The sequence below is a fragment of the Trichoderma reesei genome (assembly GCF_000167675.1).
Source record: "Trichoderma reesei QM6a unplaced genomic scaffold TRIREscaffold_8, whole genome shotgun sequence".
In the NCBI taxonomy this organism is placed as follows: Eukaryota; Fungi; Ascomycota; class Sordariomycetes; order Hypocreales; family Hypocreaceae; genus Trichoderma; species Trichoderma reesei.
Genome location: NW_006711155.1, coordinates 609,575 through 623,450, shown reverse-complemented (window position 1 = coordinate 623,450; position 13,876 = coordinate 609,575). Strand labels below are relative to the sequence as shown.

At 39.3% G+C, this 13,876-nt stretch overlaps 2 protein-coding genes across 2 annotated transcripts; both read left to right on the top strand.

The window, feature by feature from the left end:
- Positions 1-58: 58 nt before the first annotated feature.
- Positions 59-2,313, top strand: TRIREDRAFT_106939 (uncharacterized protein; the record flags this gene model as incomplete). Its single annotated transcript, XM_006965059.1, has 3 exons — positions 59-152; positions 212-490; positions 635-2,313. The coding sequence occupies 3 exons, from the start codon at positions 59-61 to the stop codon at positions 2,311-2,313; spliced, it is 2,052 nt and encodes a 683-aa protein (XP_006965121.1).
- Positions 2,314-11,576: 9,263 nt separating this feature from the next.
- Positions 11,577-13,332, top strand: TRIREDRAFT_61114 (amino acid transporter; the record flags this gene model as incomplete). The annotated part of the gene is made up of 5 exons (XM_006965058.1): positions 11,577-11,740; positions 11,795-12,354; positions 12,415-12,663; positions 12,742-12,888; positions 12,953-13,332. Coding segments are annotated over 5 exons (1,500 nt in total), but the record flags the coding sequence as incomplete, so codon positions are not given.
- Positions 13,333-13,876: the final 544 nt, after the last annotated feature.

Here is a 13,876-nt window from a genome sequence, read left to right as displayed (position 1 = left end):
TCAACCCAACATTGGACATTCCCTTGCCATCAACCATGGCTCACTTGACCTTGCAGAAATGGGCCTGACTGAGAAGCACGCGAAAGTCATTGCACAACTGCCAACGAGGGCGATGGCCCAGGGCAGGAAGTCATTGCCGCCCTTCTCTCCGCGTTAGTTGGATCGACGGCTGCCTACAACCTCCAGGCTCCTGATGGCAGTGGTCACGTAGCTGGCAGGCTGTTCTCTGTACTCCTACTCTTCCGGGGAGGCTCTGTGAGGTCTGCCCATTTCCGCACCCTCATTCGCTGCGTCGTTGACAAAAAGAGCGACGTGGACGTGTGGGAAGCTGTCTTTACCACCTTTGGAAACCTCAGCGCCGCGACTCCCCCCCCGTCGAGCATCGCCCCGACGTTCAGAGGCACTCCGATAAAGAGCAGCTCGAGCCGACTTGCCGATAGCGAAACGCGCGACATCGTTGAAGCAGAGCTGTTCTACGAGATCAAGGATTGTACCTTTCGGAACGTTGGCGGGTTCTGGGAAAAAATCTTCAACCCCGAAGGATGGCGCCAGGAGCAGAAATCGATGCTCAAGGCCCTGATGGCATCACACAATGGCAGCTAATGGACCGACTTCCCTGTTGCTGCCGACGAAGGGCCGGTTTGGAACTGGCTCAAGACACTCGAGGGCCGTTACTTGGCCGATGCGCCTTACAAACTCCATACGACCAGATCTGCCAACCATTTTAAGGAACGGAAAGGCCGGATGGATATCTTCTTTCAAGCGCCTGCCACGGAGTCGGACATTTTCGAGTGCAAGAATGCCCTTGTCGTTGGCGAACAAAGGAAGACATATGACAGGAGCAGGTTCAAAGCTGATCTCCTCCAGCTTACGCGCTACGTGAGAGATGTTTTCGCTGATCAGCCCACACGTCGGTTCGTCCACGCCTTCTCACTCTGCGCCTCCATGATGGAGGTCTGGGTCTTTGATCGTTCCGGTCCCTATAGTTCGGGGCCGTTTGACATCCACGATGAGCCAGATAAGTTTGCGCGGACCCTTGTCGGGTACGCAACGATGGACGACGAGGCCATGGGCTTGGACACATTCATGGAGCGGGTAGGCGGGCATCGCTATCTTACGTTGGACGATGCAAATGGCGGAGAGAAGAGGATCAGGCTCGACAAGGCGATGGTCAGGCAGCGAGCCATCGTGTGCCGCGGTACGACGTGCTATAGAACCCGGGGAGGTCACGTTGCCAAGTTTTCGTGGGCGTCCGACAAGCGGAAGCTGGAGGTTGAACAGCTGAAACGAGCAGAAGAACGAGGTGTCAGAGGAGTGGCCAGGGTAGTGGCGCATCGTCGAATTACCACCATTGCATCGCTACGAGAAGGCTTGGAGTTTTCAAAACCTCATCGGTTCAGGGAAGAAGTTCTTCACTTTGAAGATTTGCCTTCTACCGCAGCAGGCGCCAGTACATCAGGCACCAAGCGCAAGTCGTCCTCTGGTCACACGCCCGAAAACACATCTGAATCCAAGAGGCGGCGGTCTAGCAGCCAGAAACCAACCCTGACCGGATCCAACAGAGCATCCCTGGGAGGCAGATCTAAGCCGAGCCTTTATACCTCCGGCGAGGATCTTTGGGAGAATAGTATCTATTCCTGTCTCGTCGTCTCCCCTGCTGGGCGCGTCATCAGCGACTTCGGAACCGTCAAGGAGTTGTTGGAGTCGATGCGAGATGCAATCAAGGCTCATCAATCTCTTTACACAACCGGCAACATTCTGCACCGCGATATCTCGTCAAACAACATCATCATCACCGAACCAGAGGTGGCCGATGGGTTCAAAGGCATGCTCATCGATCTTGATCTGGCAAAAGAAAAGGACAGTGGCCCTAATGGGGCGCGCCATCAGACCGGGACGATGCAGTTCATGGCTGTGGAGGTACTGCGCACGGCAGATCACACCTATCGTCACGATTTGGAGTCGTTCTTCTACGTCCTGCTATGGATGTGTGCGCGGCAGTCATGGCACAATGGCTTAGCCGGTGACGAGAAGCCGCCCAAGGAAAGTCTGTTGCGGAGGTGGGAGATTGGCAGCTTCAAGTATATTGCAGCCGCCAAGGAAGGCGACATGACCGTCAATAGGCTTGAAGCGATCATGGACGAGTTCCCTTCAGTCTTCGACGTCGTCAAACCCCTCTGTTTACGAATCAGGACAGCTCTATTTGGGAATACGGCAAGGCTACACTTCGGAACTCCTGGAGGGGATCCGGCTGAGCTTTACAACCCTATAATAGAAGCCTACGACGAAGCTGTCAAAGAGCTTAATAAATAGATGCGATGGAAAGTCATGGTAGACTAGAGGAGCAGTTGTTCCAAAAAGGGTGGCCCGAGAAAAGGGAGGAAAGGGGAGGGAGGGGGGTTGAGTGTGTCCTTGATTCTTGCATCCTCCCAAATGCAGTGACAGTATTCGTGCAGCCGCCGCAAGAATTCACACAATATCTTGTCGCCAGTCTGGTAATAAGATATTTATGTTCAAGTATCACATCCCTGGCGGTTTCCAAACCTGGTCTGATGTAGAGCAATAGAAGCTACGCCCAGATCCACGGTAACTGGCTTCCCTCATAAGCTGGACTTTGTGCTACTGGGTGGAGGAAGCTCGATGGGGCGACAGCATTCCCTCATACCAGAGCAGGGTGAAGCAGTTTACCCATGGATCAATATGCGCTGATGAGAGAGACGTTGGAGGGAACACCAATAGGGTGGTTGAAACGGGATCTAGCCCCCCATTTACCCACAGATCTCGAGCGTATAATTTCGACGACGTATAGTCATTTGCCAGTGCTTGGAGATCTGGCATGGCAACACGTGGACAATCTGCGTATCCCGCTTCTATCGGCATCCAACTGCCTGTCTGAATCACCTCAGCTCAATGTAGATCCAGATTCAGAACGGTGAAGCAGTTCGGTGGGGGTCTCATAACCCAGCCTCCGCATCGTCTCTGCTTCAGTGGCGCATCCCTAGTGAGGAGATGTGGCCACACCGGGAGTGGAAGCTATGACATAACAGATACTGGCCTGCATGTTTTTGGGCTTCTAGAAACAGGCAACATGGCGTTTCAGCACGTGGTGCAGAGACTATGACGGCTCGGTTGTTCCGTGTAAGCACACTCATGGGCGGTTGGATATGGTCATTGGTTCGACCATTACTGAGGATGGAAGAGAGGCTGATGAGTTTGGGTTATCATGAAGTAGTTTGCTTCAAAACACCACTATCAGCTGAAGCCAACTGTTACTTGGAGCTCATGACTTGGGAGATTTGACGTAGAAGCTAGAGCAGTATGCTGCATGACATGCCTTATCCGGCATTGGGCATCTACATATAATCTGAGAGTGACACAATGACAGGTGCTTGGCCGTCGTATAGACGGCATACTTCGAACCGGCAAGGTGGTACGCGCGAGCAATCTACTATCTCTACTCTTGATAGTACGCAGACGACGCTCCACATAGCCTCGCTAGCGACAAGAACTTGGACTCACGAGCCGTCAGCATGGATATCGGACGGCGCGAGGGCGGCAGCCTATGAGGAAGAGCCAGCTTCTCCGCGAGTTTAGTCGCCGTTGAACCATTGCGCGACGGCTTCGACGCTGGCTCCTTTGTCCGCTTTCAAGCCATTGGCCGTGACGACACTGTGCGACGAAGATTGCAAACCGCCGTATTCCAAAGGCCAGTGTGTTGGAGGAATAGCTTGTCATCACTCGATACGTGGGGGATTTTCTCCTAAGCGCCTCTGTTCCCTCACGGACCTGAAGAGTCTCACGACAACATCGTCAGCCATGCGAGACAACCATTCCGTTCTTACAATACCTGGCTATCGGCATCTACGAGCCATCAACCCTAAATATCTCCTTTGACCCCACAGAGCAAGCTTCAGAATGCGGGGGAGGAAAAGGCATCAAAAGAAGGTCCCCCCGCCTATTCCCCCCAAACCTCCAAGATCGGGCAACCATCTCTCCATTGTCTAGGTGTGACGATTTGGGGCCAAAAATAAGATTATTTAAATAGCCTTATATTAGAAAGAGGAAGAAAAAGGAAAAATACTGTTATAGCTAGCTAAATACATTTACCCACATTCTAGGGCTTTATATTTATATTCCTAAGCATATAATCTAAAGGCGCTAGTTGCCTTTAAGCGCTCCTGAATATTACACACCCCCTAGTTAAAGGAAGTATTATAAACGCATTCCCTTTAACTAAATAATAAAATCCTTAATATTTTCATTCCTTTAATAACCTTATTATTAAAGCCTATGCTTAGGCCACTATTTATAAGCTCCTTTATATTAAAAATAGCAGTAGAATATATAAAGTTATATTATTAAGGAAAAGTAAATAAAAGCTTTATTTATAAAGCATAGTGCAGTAAATAATAAAGGAATAATTAGCCCTTATACTTATAAAGTAAAGCTATTTAAAAAAAGCTCTAGAATAAATAAATAAGCTTTTAATCCTTTATTTTTACTTCCTTCTTCTTTAATTATTATTATTATTATTATTATTATTACTACTGCTATGCCTTTTAAAAAGACTGCTGCCCTTAAGCCCTCTGCTAAATCTAAAGGCAAGCAGCCTGCTAGTATTATTTATCTTATCTTATCTCTTTTATCTAATCTTATTATACTAATCTGTTATTTTTAAATAAAGAAGAAAATAATAATAACTTTAAAACCCTGCGCAGCTGCAGGTCCTTTTACTAATCCTATACCCCTAGCTTAATAAGATCCTGTTTATAAAAATTATATCTAGGCCCTGTTAGCAGGCTAAAGGCCTAACTATTCTTATTATATTAATGCTAGCAGCTGCTTTTAGCGCTATATGCTATATATAGCTAGGTTATATTATTATCCCTTATAATAAGCTTAATTCCTTTTATTTAATTATATAATCTACTAACTGCATATATATAGTTATCTTATATTAGTACTATTTATTTAATAAATAAAGCATACTGCTAAAAAGTTAGATAGAAAGGTATATCTCTTTTCCTCCTAAATTATATACTTAAATGCTAATAAACTAGCAGACTTTTAATACTTATTACGCAGCCCTGCACCTCCTTTTTAAGATATTAAATAATAAGAATATAGCGCTAGATTTAACTAAGGTAAAGGATAAGAAGATAAAGGCTAAGAAGGCCTAGAAGACTATAGCTAAGTATATTTTTTATAAGTAAGCGCTAGTTGCTAAAAGCCTAGTCTATTAATGTTTTTATTTTATTTAAATTAACTTTATATATTATTTTTACTAGCCTACTCTGCTACTTTATTCCTTATATCTTTTATAAATTGCCTGCTCCTTTCTTATTAAGGTTATATAGCTTTAAAAGCTTTATAAAATACTTAAAACGCTAATAAGGCAAAGCCTTTATAAGTCTATTAGCTAGCATCTTATTAATAGGTATATAAATAATATTTATAAAGCTATGCTTATATTCCTGCCTTAACTATATATTCTAGATATTTATATAGTAAAGGCATATATTAATTCTTGCGCTTAGATTAATTATAAGGCAAATGGTTTACTAATTATTATAGTTAATATTCTAGTTAACCTTAAGGTTAAATTTAATTTACCTAAAAAAGTGCTATAAGGTAATAGTCTCTCTTACTATTTAACTTAATATAATTAACTTAGCTTTTATTATACTTATACTAATAATGGCTTACTAAGTTATATTTTAAAGGATAATGCTATTAAATAGGAAAATAAGATATCCTTATAATAACTTCCTAGTCTTTAAATTATTACTAAATAAAGTATTACTTAAGGTATTTAAGACCTTTATTCTCCTACTACCCTTATATTAAATAGCAAGGTGTCTCTTAATATAAAGATAGTAGATAAGCTAGTTAGTAGTATCTGCATATTCTTTTAATAGATTTATAAGGAAATAAGATAGTATTAATACTATAAATATAATGTCTAGTTAGATTATAATTATGCTATAAAGCGTAAAGCTAATCTTTCTTTAATATAGCTTAATCTTTTAAAGTATAGCTATCTCTAGGTTTTTCTTATATTCCTTTATAAGAATAGGAATCTCTAGATTCTAGTCTCCTTTTATAAAATTAAATTATTATATAACTTTCTTAAAATATATATTATAAAACAGATAGATTAAACACTTTATGCAATTCCTAATAATCTTAATCCTTAAGAACTATTTAGCATCTCCCCTTTTATATAACTTATACTTAGCCTTAATCTAGCGCTTAATTTTAAGGAAATAAGCTTTATCTTTCTTATAGTAGGCAGTAAGGATATTATCTATATAAAATTCTATAAACACCTTCCTATTTAGTATATAAAAAAGGCATAGCTCTTTAAGGCATGCTTTTATCCCTAGATTTATTAGAGTTAAAAAGAACTTATTAAACTATAACTTTAGTAAATCCTTAAAACTATATAAAGCTTTTTTAAGCTTTAGATAGGTGTTAGCTTTATAAAATCCCTCTAGTATTTATATTATAATAAGGAGGCTATCTTTATCCTAGGATGCATTAATAAACGCATTTTTAATATTATACTGCTTAATTTTAAGCTTAAATCTTACAGCTAAAGTAATTAGTATATAAAATAAATATACTATAAGTATAGTAGCATATATACTCTTAATTATAAATTAGTTTTATAAATCCCCCCTTACTATAAGTCTTACCTTATAGTAATTAAAATAGCTATCTTAGTTAAACTTATAAATAAATACCTATCTTATTAATAATAGTATTATTTTTACTTTATTAATTAGGATCTCTTTTTATATTCCCTTAAATTATAATGCTTAAATCTTAACTCTTATAGCTTCCTTAAACTTCTCCTTTAATAAATGCTTTTATATCTCTCTCTAGCTATTTAGTAGCTTAGCTAAGTTATTAAAGTAAATGCATAGCCTGCTTAATGCCGCTCTTATTTTATAAGCACTCTTTTACTTAGCTGCTTTACTAAGTATTATAAAAACAGTTTTAGTAATCTTTATATTTATATTAGACAGGCTAATCTTATTAAGCTATATCCTATCTAATAGTAATTTAAAGAAGCCTATAATAATAATATAAATCCTATCCCTAACTTTATTATATCTAGTCCTTCTTTTTTAATTAAGGGAATAGTTATTAACTGCCTTTAAGAGTTATTCTTTATAAAGCTATATGCTTTTATATAGCAGAGTAAAAGGTTAAACTTCTTCCTAAAGTAAAACTTTATCTTTACTATTATTAATACTACTCTCTGCTATTATAAATCCCTTTATAAATTTAGCAGCTTCCTTAGCTTCTTTTAAAGCTTATAATTACTACTAGATCTGCTTATCTTTATTAAATTCTAGTATTTAAGGTTCTTTAGCTATAACTCCTTTAAGGGGCTAACTTTTTATTAGCATTTATAGTTAATCCTTTACTTAGCTACTTATATCCTATATACTAGCTAAGCGCTTAAAAGCATACTCCTGCTTTAGCATTAAGGCATAATCTAGCTCTCTCTTTAAAGTGTTATAAAGTATATTTAGCCTTATAAGTATAAAGGCTTTCTTATTTATAGCAGCAGGTCCTTTTATTATAATTTAAGGGATTTCCTATACTTCCTTCTCTACCCCCTAGCTTATATATATTATAAGCTGCTTAGCAGGTTCCTCTAAGTTATAAAGATAAAGGCTTAACAGCAGTATTAAGATATTAATATCTTCCTTTTCTAGGATATTATTAAACAGCTTATTTAGCTGCTTATTAAAGAGCTTAAGAGCTAGCAGCTCCTGCAGTTTAAAGAATATAGTCTTATTAAATATAACATTTTTAATCTTTAAGACCCTGCTAAGTTAAGGAATCTAAATGTAATATATATTAAAAGCAGAATAGCTAATAAGATATCTAATTAGACCTCTAGGGCTTATTTTAAATAATTTCTTATTCTTATTTACCTTATATTCTTTATTTAATATATAGGCATAGCAGCTATATATATAGATCCTGCTTTAGTCTAGCCTTAAGTCTGCTTTATAATAATAAATTTTTAAAAAAGCAAAATCCCTAAACTAATGTTTAAGGCAATCTATTAAACTAAGCATCTTATTAGCTTAAGATAGGCTTATATTATATAAATATACAGCTGCTGCTATACTCTTAGGCTAAAGGTTTATTAGTAAATTAGCTGCAGAGATTATCTTAATAGATTTAACTATTATCTTTTTATTAGTATACTTTTTACCCTTATTTAGCTTATAAGTGTAAGGAGGTGCTAATTTAAGAATAAGGCTATAATACTTTACTTCCTTTTAAAATAAAGACTTGCCTTAGATTATAATTATAGCTTTTTTATTATCCTGCTATAAGATAATAACATTAAGTTTATATTATCTTTTTATATAGCTAATAAAGTTAAAAAAAGTATAAAAAATTATAAGTTACTCCTTATTAAGCAGCAGCTGTATATATATCTATCTGCTATATTTATCTTTAATTAAAAGGAGCTAATTGCTTTTATTAAAACCTAGATTATAATTTTAAAGATCTTAATAAAGTTATTAAAAGGGTCTTAGTAAGCGTCTCTTTAATAATCTTCTTAAAATCACTTACTTAGCTTTAGCTAAAGTATAAAATTTATAGTCTAGCTACTTAATTCTATTAATTTATATATTCCTTATATAATATACTATTACCTTAAAGGCAGCTAGTCCTAAATAGCCTAATTATAAATACTATAAATATTTAAAGTCAGATCTTAAAAAAGGTAGATCTCTTAATAGTCTTCTTCTTCTTATTATATTATAAATGCCTTAATTTAATGCTTTATTATATATAGCTTTAGTAAGCTGTATGCTTATATAAGAAGGGGAAATAGGGTTATATTAAAGGAATAGTAAATTATGCTTATATATAAGCTTAGCTAATACTATTTAATTAGCAGGCTCTCTAAAGCATAGTAAGTAATTATAACCTAAGTACTAAGCTCCTAATTAACATAAGCAAGCTTTTAAGACTATATTAATATAAAAGCCTTTAATAATAATAATATCTTTAAGTATAAGATCTATTTTTAAATTTCTATCCTCTCCTTTTAGTGCTCCCTTAATAACCCTTATACCCTTACTAAATATAAAGAATTATATAGTGCCTGCTTTTATAAAGTCTCTGCTTATATTAAAAATAAATATTCCTTTTTTAAGTAAGTTAATATTATTAACTAAATAAAGAGCGCTATAAGAATTTAGCAGGGTGCTTTATAAAAGCAGATAGATGCTATTTTTAAATATAGTATATATCCCTAGTCTGCTTTCTAAATTAAGAAAGCTAATAAGGTTAATAAGCGCTATAATTAGTTTATTAAGTATAGATTTAGTTAGCTTAAGGCTATTACTGCTATAATCCTGCACTTAGAAAAGATTCTTTAAGTATAACTCCTTCTAGATGTCTAATTAGTAGTAATTATAAATAATCTTAATATAGGCCTTAAAAGGTATACTATATATTTTAGGATTCTTCTTCCTAGTTAAGGCATATTTTAGCTTCTAGTATTACTTAAGTAGCTATATATAACCTTCCTCTCTCTTATCCTTATAAGGATATTTCTTAAAAGATAAACCTTGCCTTTTACTACTTAATCTGCCCTTAACTGCACCTTTAAAAGCATTTAATCTTCTAGCTAATATAAGATATATCTTATTCCTTTTCCTTACTAGTTAATATTTTATAATTATATAAAATATAGCTTTATATTAGTATAAGGAAGAGATAGAAGATATTTTAGTTATTTTTAAGATTATAAGCTTATTTAAGGCTTATATTACCTAGGTTAAGGTAAACCTAACTAATACTATACTTAAGAAATTAATAATAGCTATATTACTTTAAATCTTTAAAATCTGCAGTTAAGATGCCCTTACTACTGCCTTAAACTAATAATTAAACTAAGCTTAAGGGTCTATTCTTAAGGCATAGGCCTTATTTAGCACTGCTTAGTAGCTCTTTTATATAGCCTTAAAAATGCTTAAGTTACTAAGAGTGATTATCTTTTTAAGATCTTTTAAAAGCTTATAGGTTATAATAACTTTATATTTATTAATCTCTCCTTTATTATTCTTTTTAAGAGTATCCTTAAAGGCTTAATAAATTCCTCTACTAACAGTCTTAATAATTTAAAAGCGCATAGTATTATTCTTCTTTTTTAAATTAAAAGCATTTAATTATTTAAATTAGAATTTAAGGAGCTAGGCATAATATATAGCTGTTATCTTCTAAAGCTTTAAAAGCAGATTATCTTTACTTAAAGCAGCTACTAGCTTTTACTTTATATCTTCTTATAAAGGAACTTTATTAATTATAAAGTTATTACTAGCAGCTAATAAAAGCTTAAGATTAATCTTCTCTTAAATCCTATATACTTAAGTAAAAGACTTAAGTATTTTAATCTAATCTAACTAATCTAGTTATACTATAAGCTTAACTAATACTAATAGCATAGCTAAGAAATCTTTAGTTAATTCTATTATAAGATTTAAGGAAAATAAGCGTATAAATATAATAAAACAGTATAAAGGGCGCATAAGAAGTTACTAATAAGGTACTCCTATACCACCTAGGCTTATAACTGTAATAATTTAGGGCTAAAAATAGGATTATTTAAATAGCCTTATATTAAAAAGAGGAAGAAAAAGGAAAAATACTATTATAGCTAGCTAAATACATTTGCCTACATTCTAGGGCTCTGTATTCATGTTCCTAAGCATACAATCTAAAGGCGCTAGTCGCCTTCAGGCGCTCCTGAACGTTACACTAGGCTAAAGAGGCCCCCCACGAAACCAGACCGAAGAGTTTCTCGCCATTGTTCATCAGTCTTGCTCTTCCCCGCAGCTTGGGCGATAAGCCCAGAAACTTGGGGAGAAATCCGACATCTCAGCTCGTCAGTTATTGCCATGTTATCCGCGGCTCGGCCATCGGCCAAGTCCCGCCTGCTGGGCTCTCCCGACACAATTCGACCCCCCACCGTAGGTTTGCGAGGGTCGATTCTCTGTAGAGATTGATTGACCGCGTACGCAAGACATGATAAAAGGAATAGGAATCATGCCGAGTTGCCTGCTTCCGAGTGCAACCCTGCGATAGCAGTTTTCCTTGGAACCAATTACGGTTGCTTGGCTCCTTGGCTATCACACCGAGGTGGTGTGCCATTCTGACCTTCTTCCCTCGAAAGACGCCCTTTTGTCTGTCTTTGCGTCAGTAAGAGACGGCATACCGAACTGAGTATTGGTTGACGATTCGAAACTGCGGAGAAACCGAGACGGACCCTGGGCATATCTAATCTCCCATAAAGGCCGTCACCATGGGCCAGCAAGAGTTCAACGAAAAGGACGATGGAGGTCTGCAGTCCGTGTCTTCGTTCCGTGCCGGAGTAGCGAGCGGCGTGCTTGAGGATTATGCAGACCCGAATGTCCAGAATGAGGCCGAAAACACTCACAAGGGAGAGTTTGGCACGAAGCGTGACCTTGTAAGTCGATGGGTGCCCAGTGAGGCAACAGAGGATACGGCTGATTCAAAGTCCCATGCCCTAGAAACCTCGCCAAGTGTCCATGATTGCTGTTGCTGGTACTATTGGCACGGGTCTCTTTCTTGGATCTGGTGCTGCCTTGGTGAATGGCGGTCCTGTGGGTTTCTTCCTCGGCTATGCAATCGTTGGATGTCTGGTGGGCATGATGATGTACTGCCTGGGCGAGATGTAAGTTTGAAACTGCCCCTTACCTGGCTTGATACTGATGATACGATGTGAAAGGACTGTCTTTGCACCCAACATTGGCGGCTTCATCGAAATGGGCAACAAGTACATCGCCCCCGAAGCAGGTTTCGCCATGGGCATCAACTACATCCTCCAGACCGGCCTGGCCATCCCCTCAGAAATAACCGCCGCGGCCGTCATGATCAGCTACTGGGATGATGCCTCAAGTCACGTCTCAGCATACATTGCGGCCTTTCTGGTCCTCAGCATCGGCATCAATCTCCTCGGCGTCAAGTACTTTGGCGAGGTCGAGTTTGTGTTTGCCTGCGTCAAGGTCCTGATGCTTGTTGCCCTCATCCTGTTCGGCTTGATAGCTGATGTCGGGGGCATCAATGGCGTGTACACGGGTGGCCGCTATTGGAGGGAAGAGCCTTTCAACGACACATTCGCCAGCCTGTCGCCAGTCTCGCTCGCGCGGTTCCTCGGATTCTGGAAGGTCCTCACCCAAGCTGCCTTTGCGTTTGGTGGTATTGAGGGTATTAGTGTGCTGGCCGGAGAGGCGCACAACCCTCGAAAGACGATGAGGCGGGCTGTTCGAACAGTCTTTTATCGCATTGGTAAGTTGATGAAACTCCTGCATTGGTCAGGGCCGTGATATTGACCTGTTCGTTGTATAGTCGGTCTGTACCTCCTTACTGTCTTGATGATCTCGCTCAACGTCAGCCAAAGCTCCAAAGACCTCATTGCTGCCGTCTCCAAAGGTGGCGCAACTGCTGCTTCATCGCCATTTGTGGTCATCTGCCAGCAGACTGGTGTCAAGGCCCTTCCGAGCGTGATAAACGCCGTGGTCATGACGTCTGCGCTCTCATCTTGTAATGAGAACATCTTTGCTGTAGCCAGGACCTTGTTGGCTCTGTCTCGTCAAAGTAAGAAGGCCGTTGCCATTCCTACACAATGCTACAATACCATTAAGTATTGACAAAATTCTAACGTTCTTTGCTTAGGATCTATGCCCAGGTGCTTCCTCAAGACGAGCCGCTTTGGCACGCCCTTTTATGGCGTTGTCGTCTCTTTCTGCTTTGGACTGCTGGCTTTTCTCTCAGTCTCCAACGGGTCAGCCCAAGCCTTCATCTGGCTCTCCAACCTGTCGGGTAAGTTACTCTTTGTGTATCCTTCATTCCGAAAGGAGAAACTGTCTGACAGTTGCATCTGTAGCCCTTAGTAGCTTGATCGCATGGATCTCCATCTGCGTCTGCTTCGTCAGGTTTCATCGCGCCCTTCAGATTCAGGGCATTGACAGAAAGAATCTCGATCTCCGGGGATGGTTCCAGCCATACATGGCGTGGATCTGCATCTTTGCCTTTACCATTATCCTGTTCTTCAATGGATTTCAGGCCTTCATCCACAAATTCTCGGTATCGAGCTTCTTCGCGTCCTATGTGACGCTGCCAGTGGTCGCCTTGGCCATCTTTGGCTTCCGGACTTACTTATGGCGGACCGGAAAGCCGTATGGCTTTACGGATCTGGCTGAGGTTAATCTCGGCAATGGGCCGGCCAGGGCTCTTCAGGGGACCAAGTATGATCTTGGATCTTAATGTAGCTGACGAGGCCTCCATCGTGGGACCAGTCGAGGACAATGAATCAATGCAATACAAGTTGCTTATTGCTATCCGACTCCAACACAACGTGAGGCTTCGAACGAGTCCGAATCTGTAAACCGTCTGAGAAAACAGTGTATACAGGCGGAACGTCAACCATCCCTCTGATGACGTCTGGTATGAACACCACAAAGGTGCCTGCATGGATGTCAGTATGTGAGGCGGGGTTGAGAATACGACGTTGCCAATCACTAAGAAGATCTTCATGACATTACTCTTTTCAGTCCTTAGCACGGATTGAGGAGCAAGGAGATAGAGTCGGGTGTTACCCTGACATCTCCAACTCTCTCCAAATACTATTGAGACTATTCCCGGTCATGATAAGAAATGTTACCTTTGCACAGCATGTGACTCGACTCACACAGAAGCCTGGTTATAGAACTTCCCCCGCTTCCTCATGCGATACTCCGCGTTCCGATCGTTTCACGGCGCTTGAGATGAATCAGGCAGTTCGTTATCGCCAAAGGAAGAAGCGGAGAGT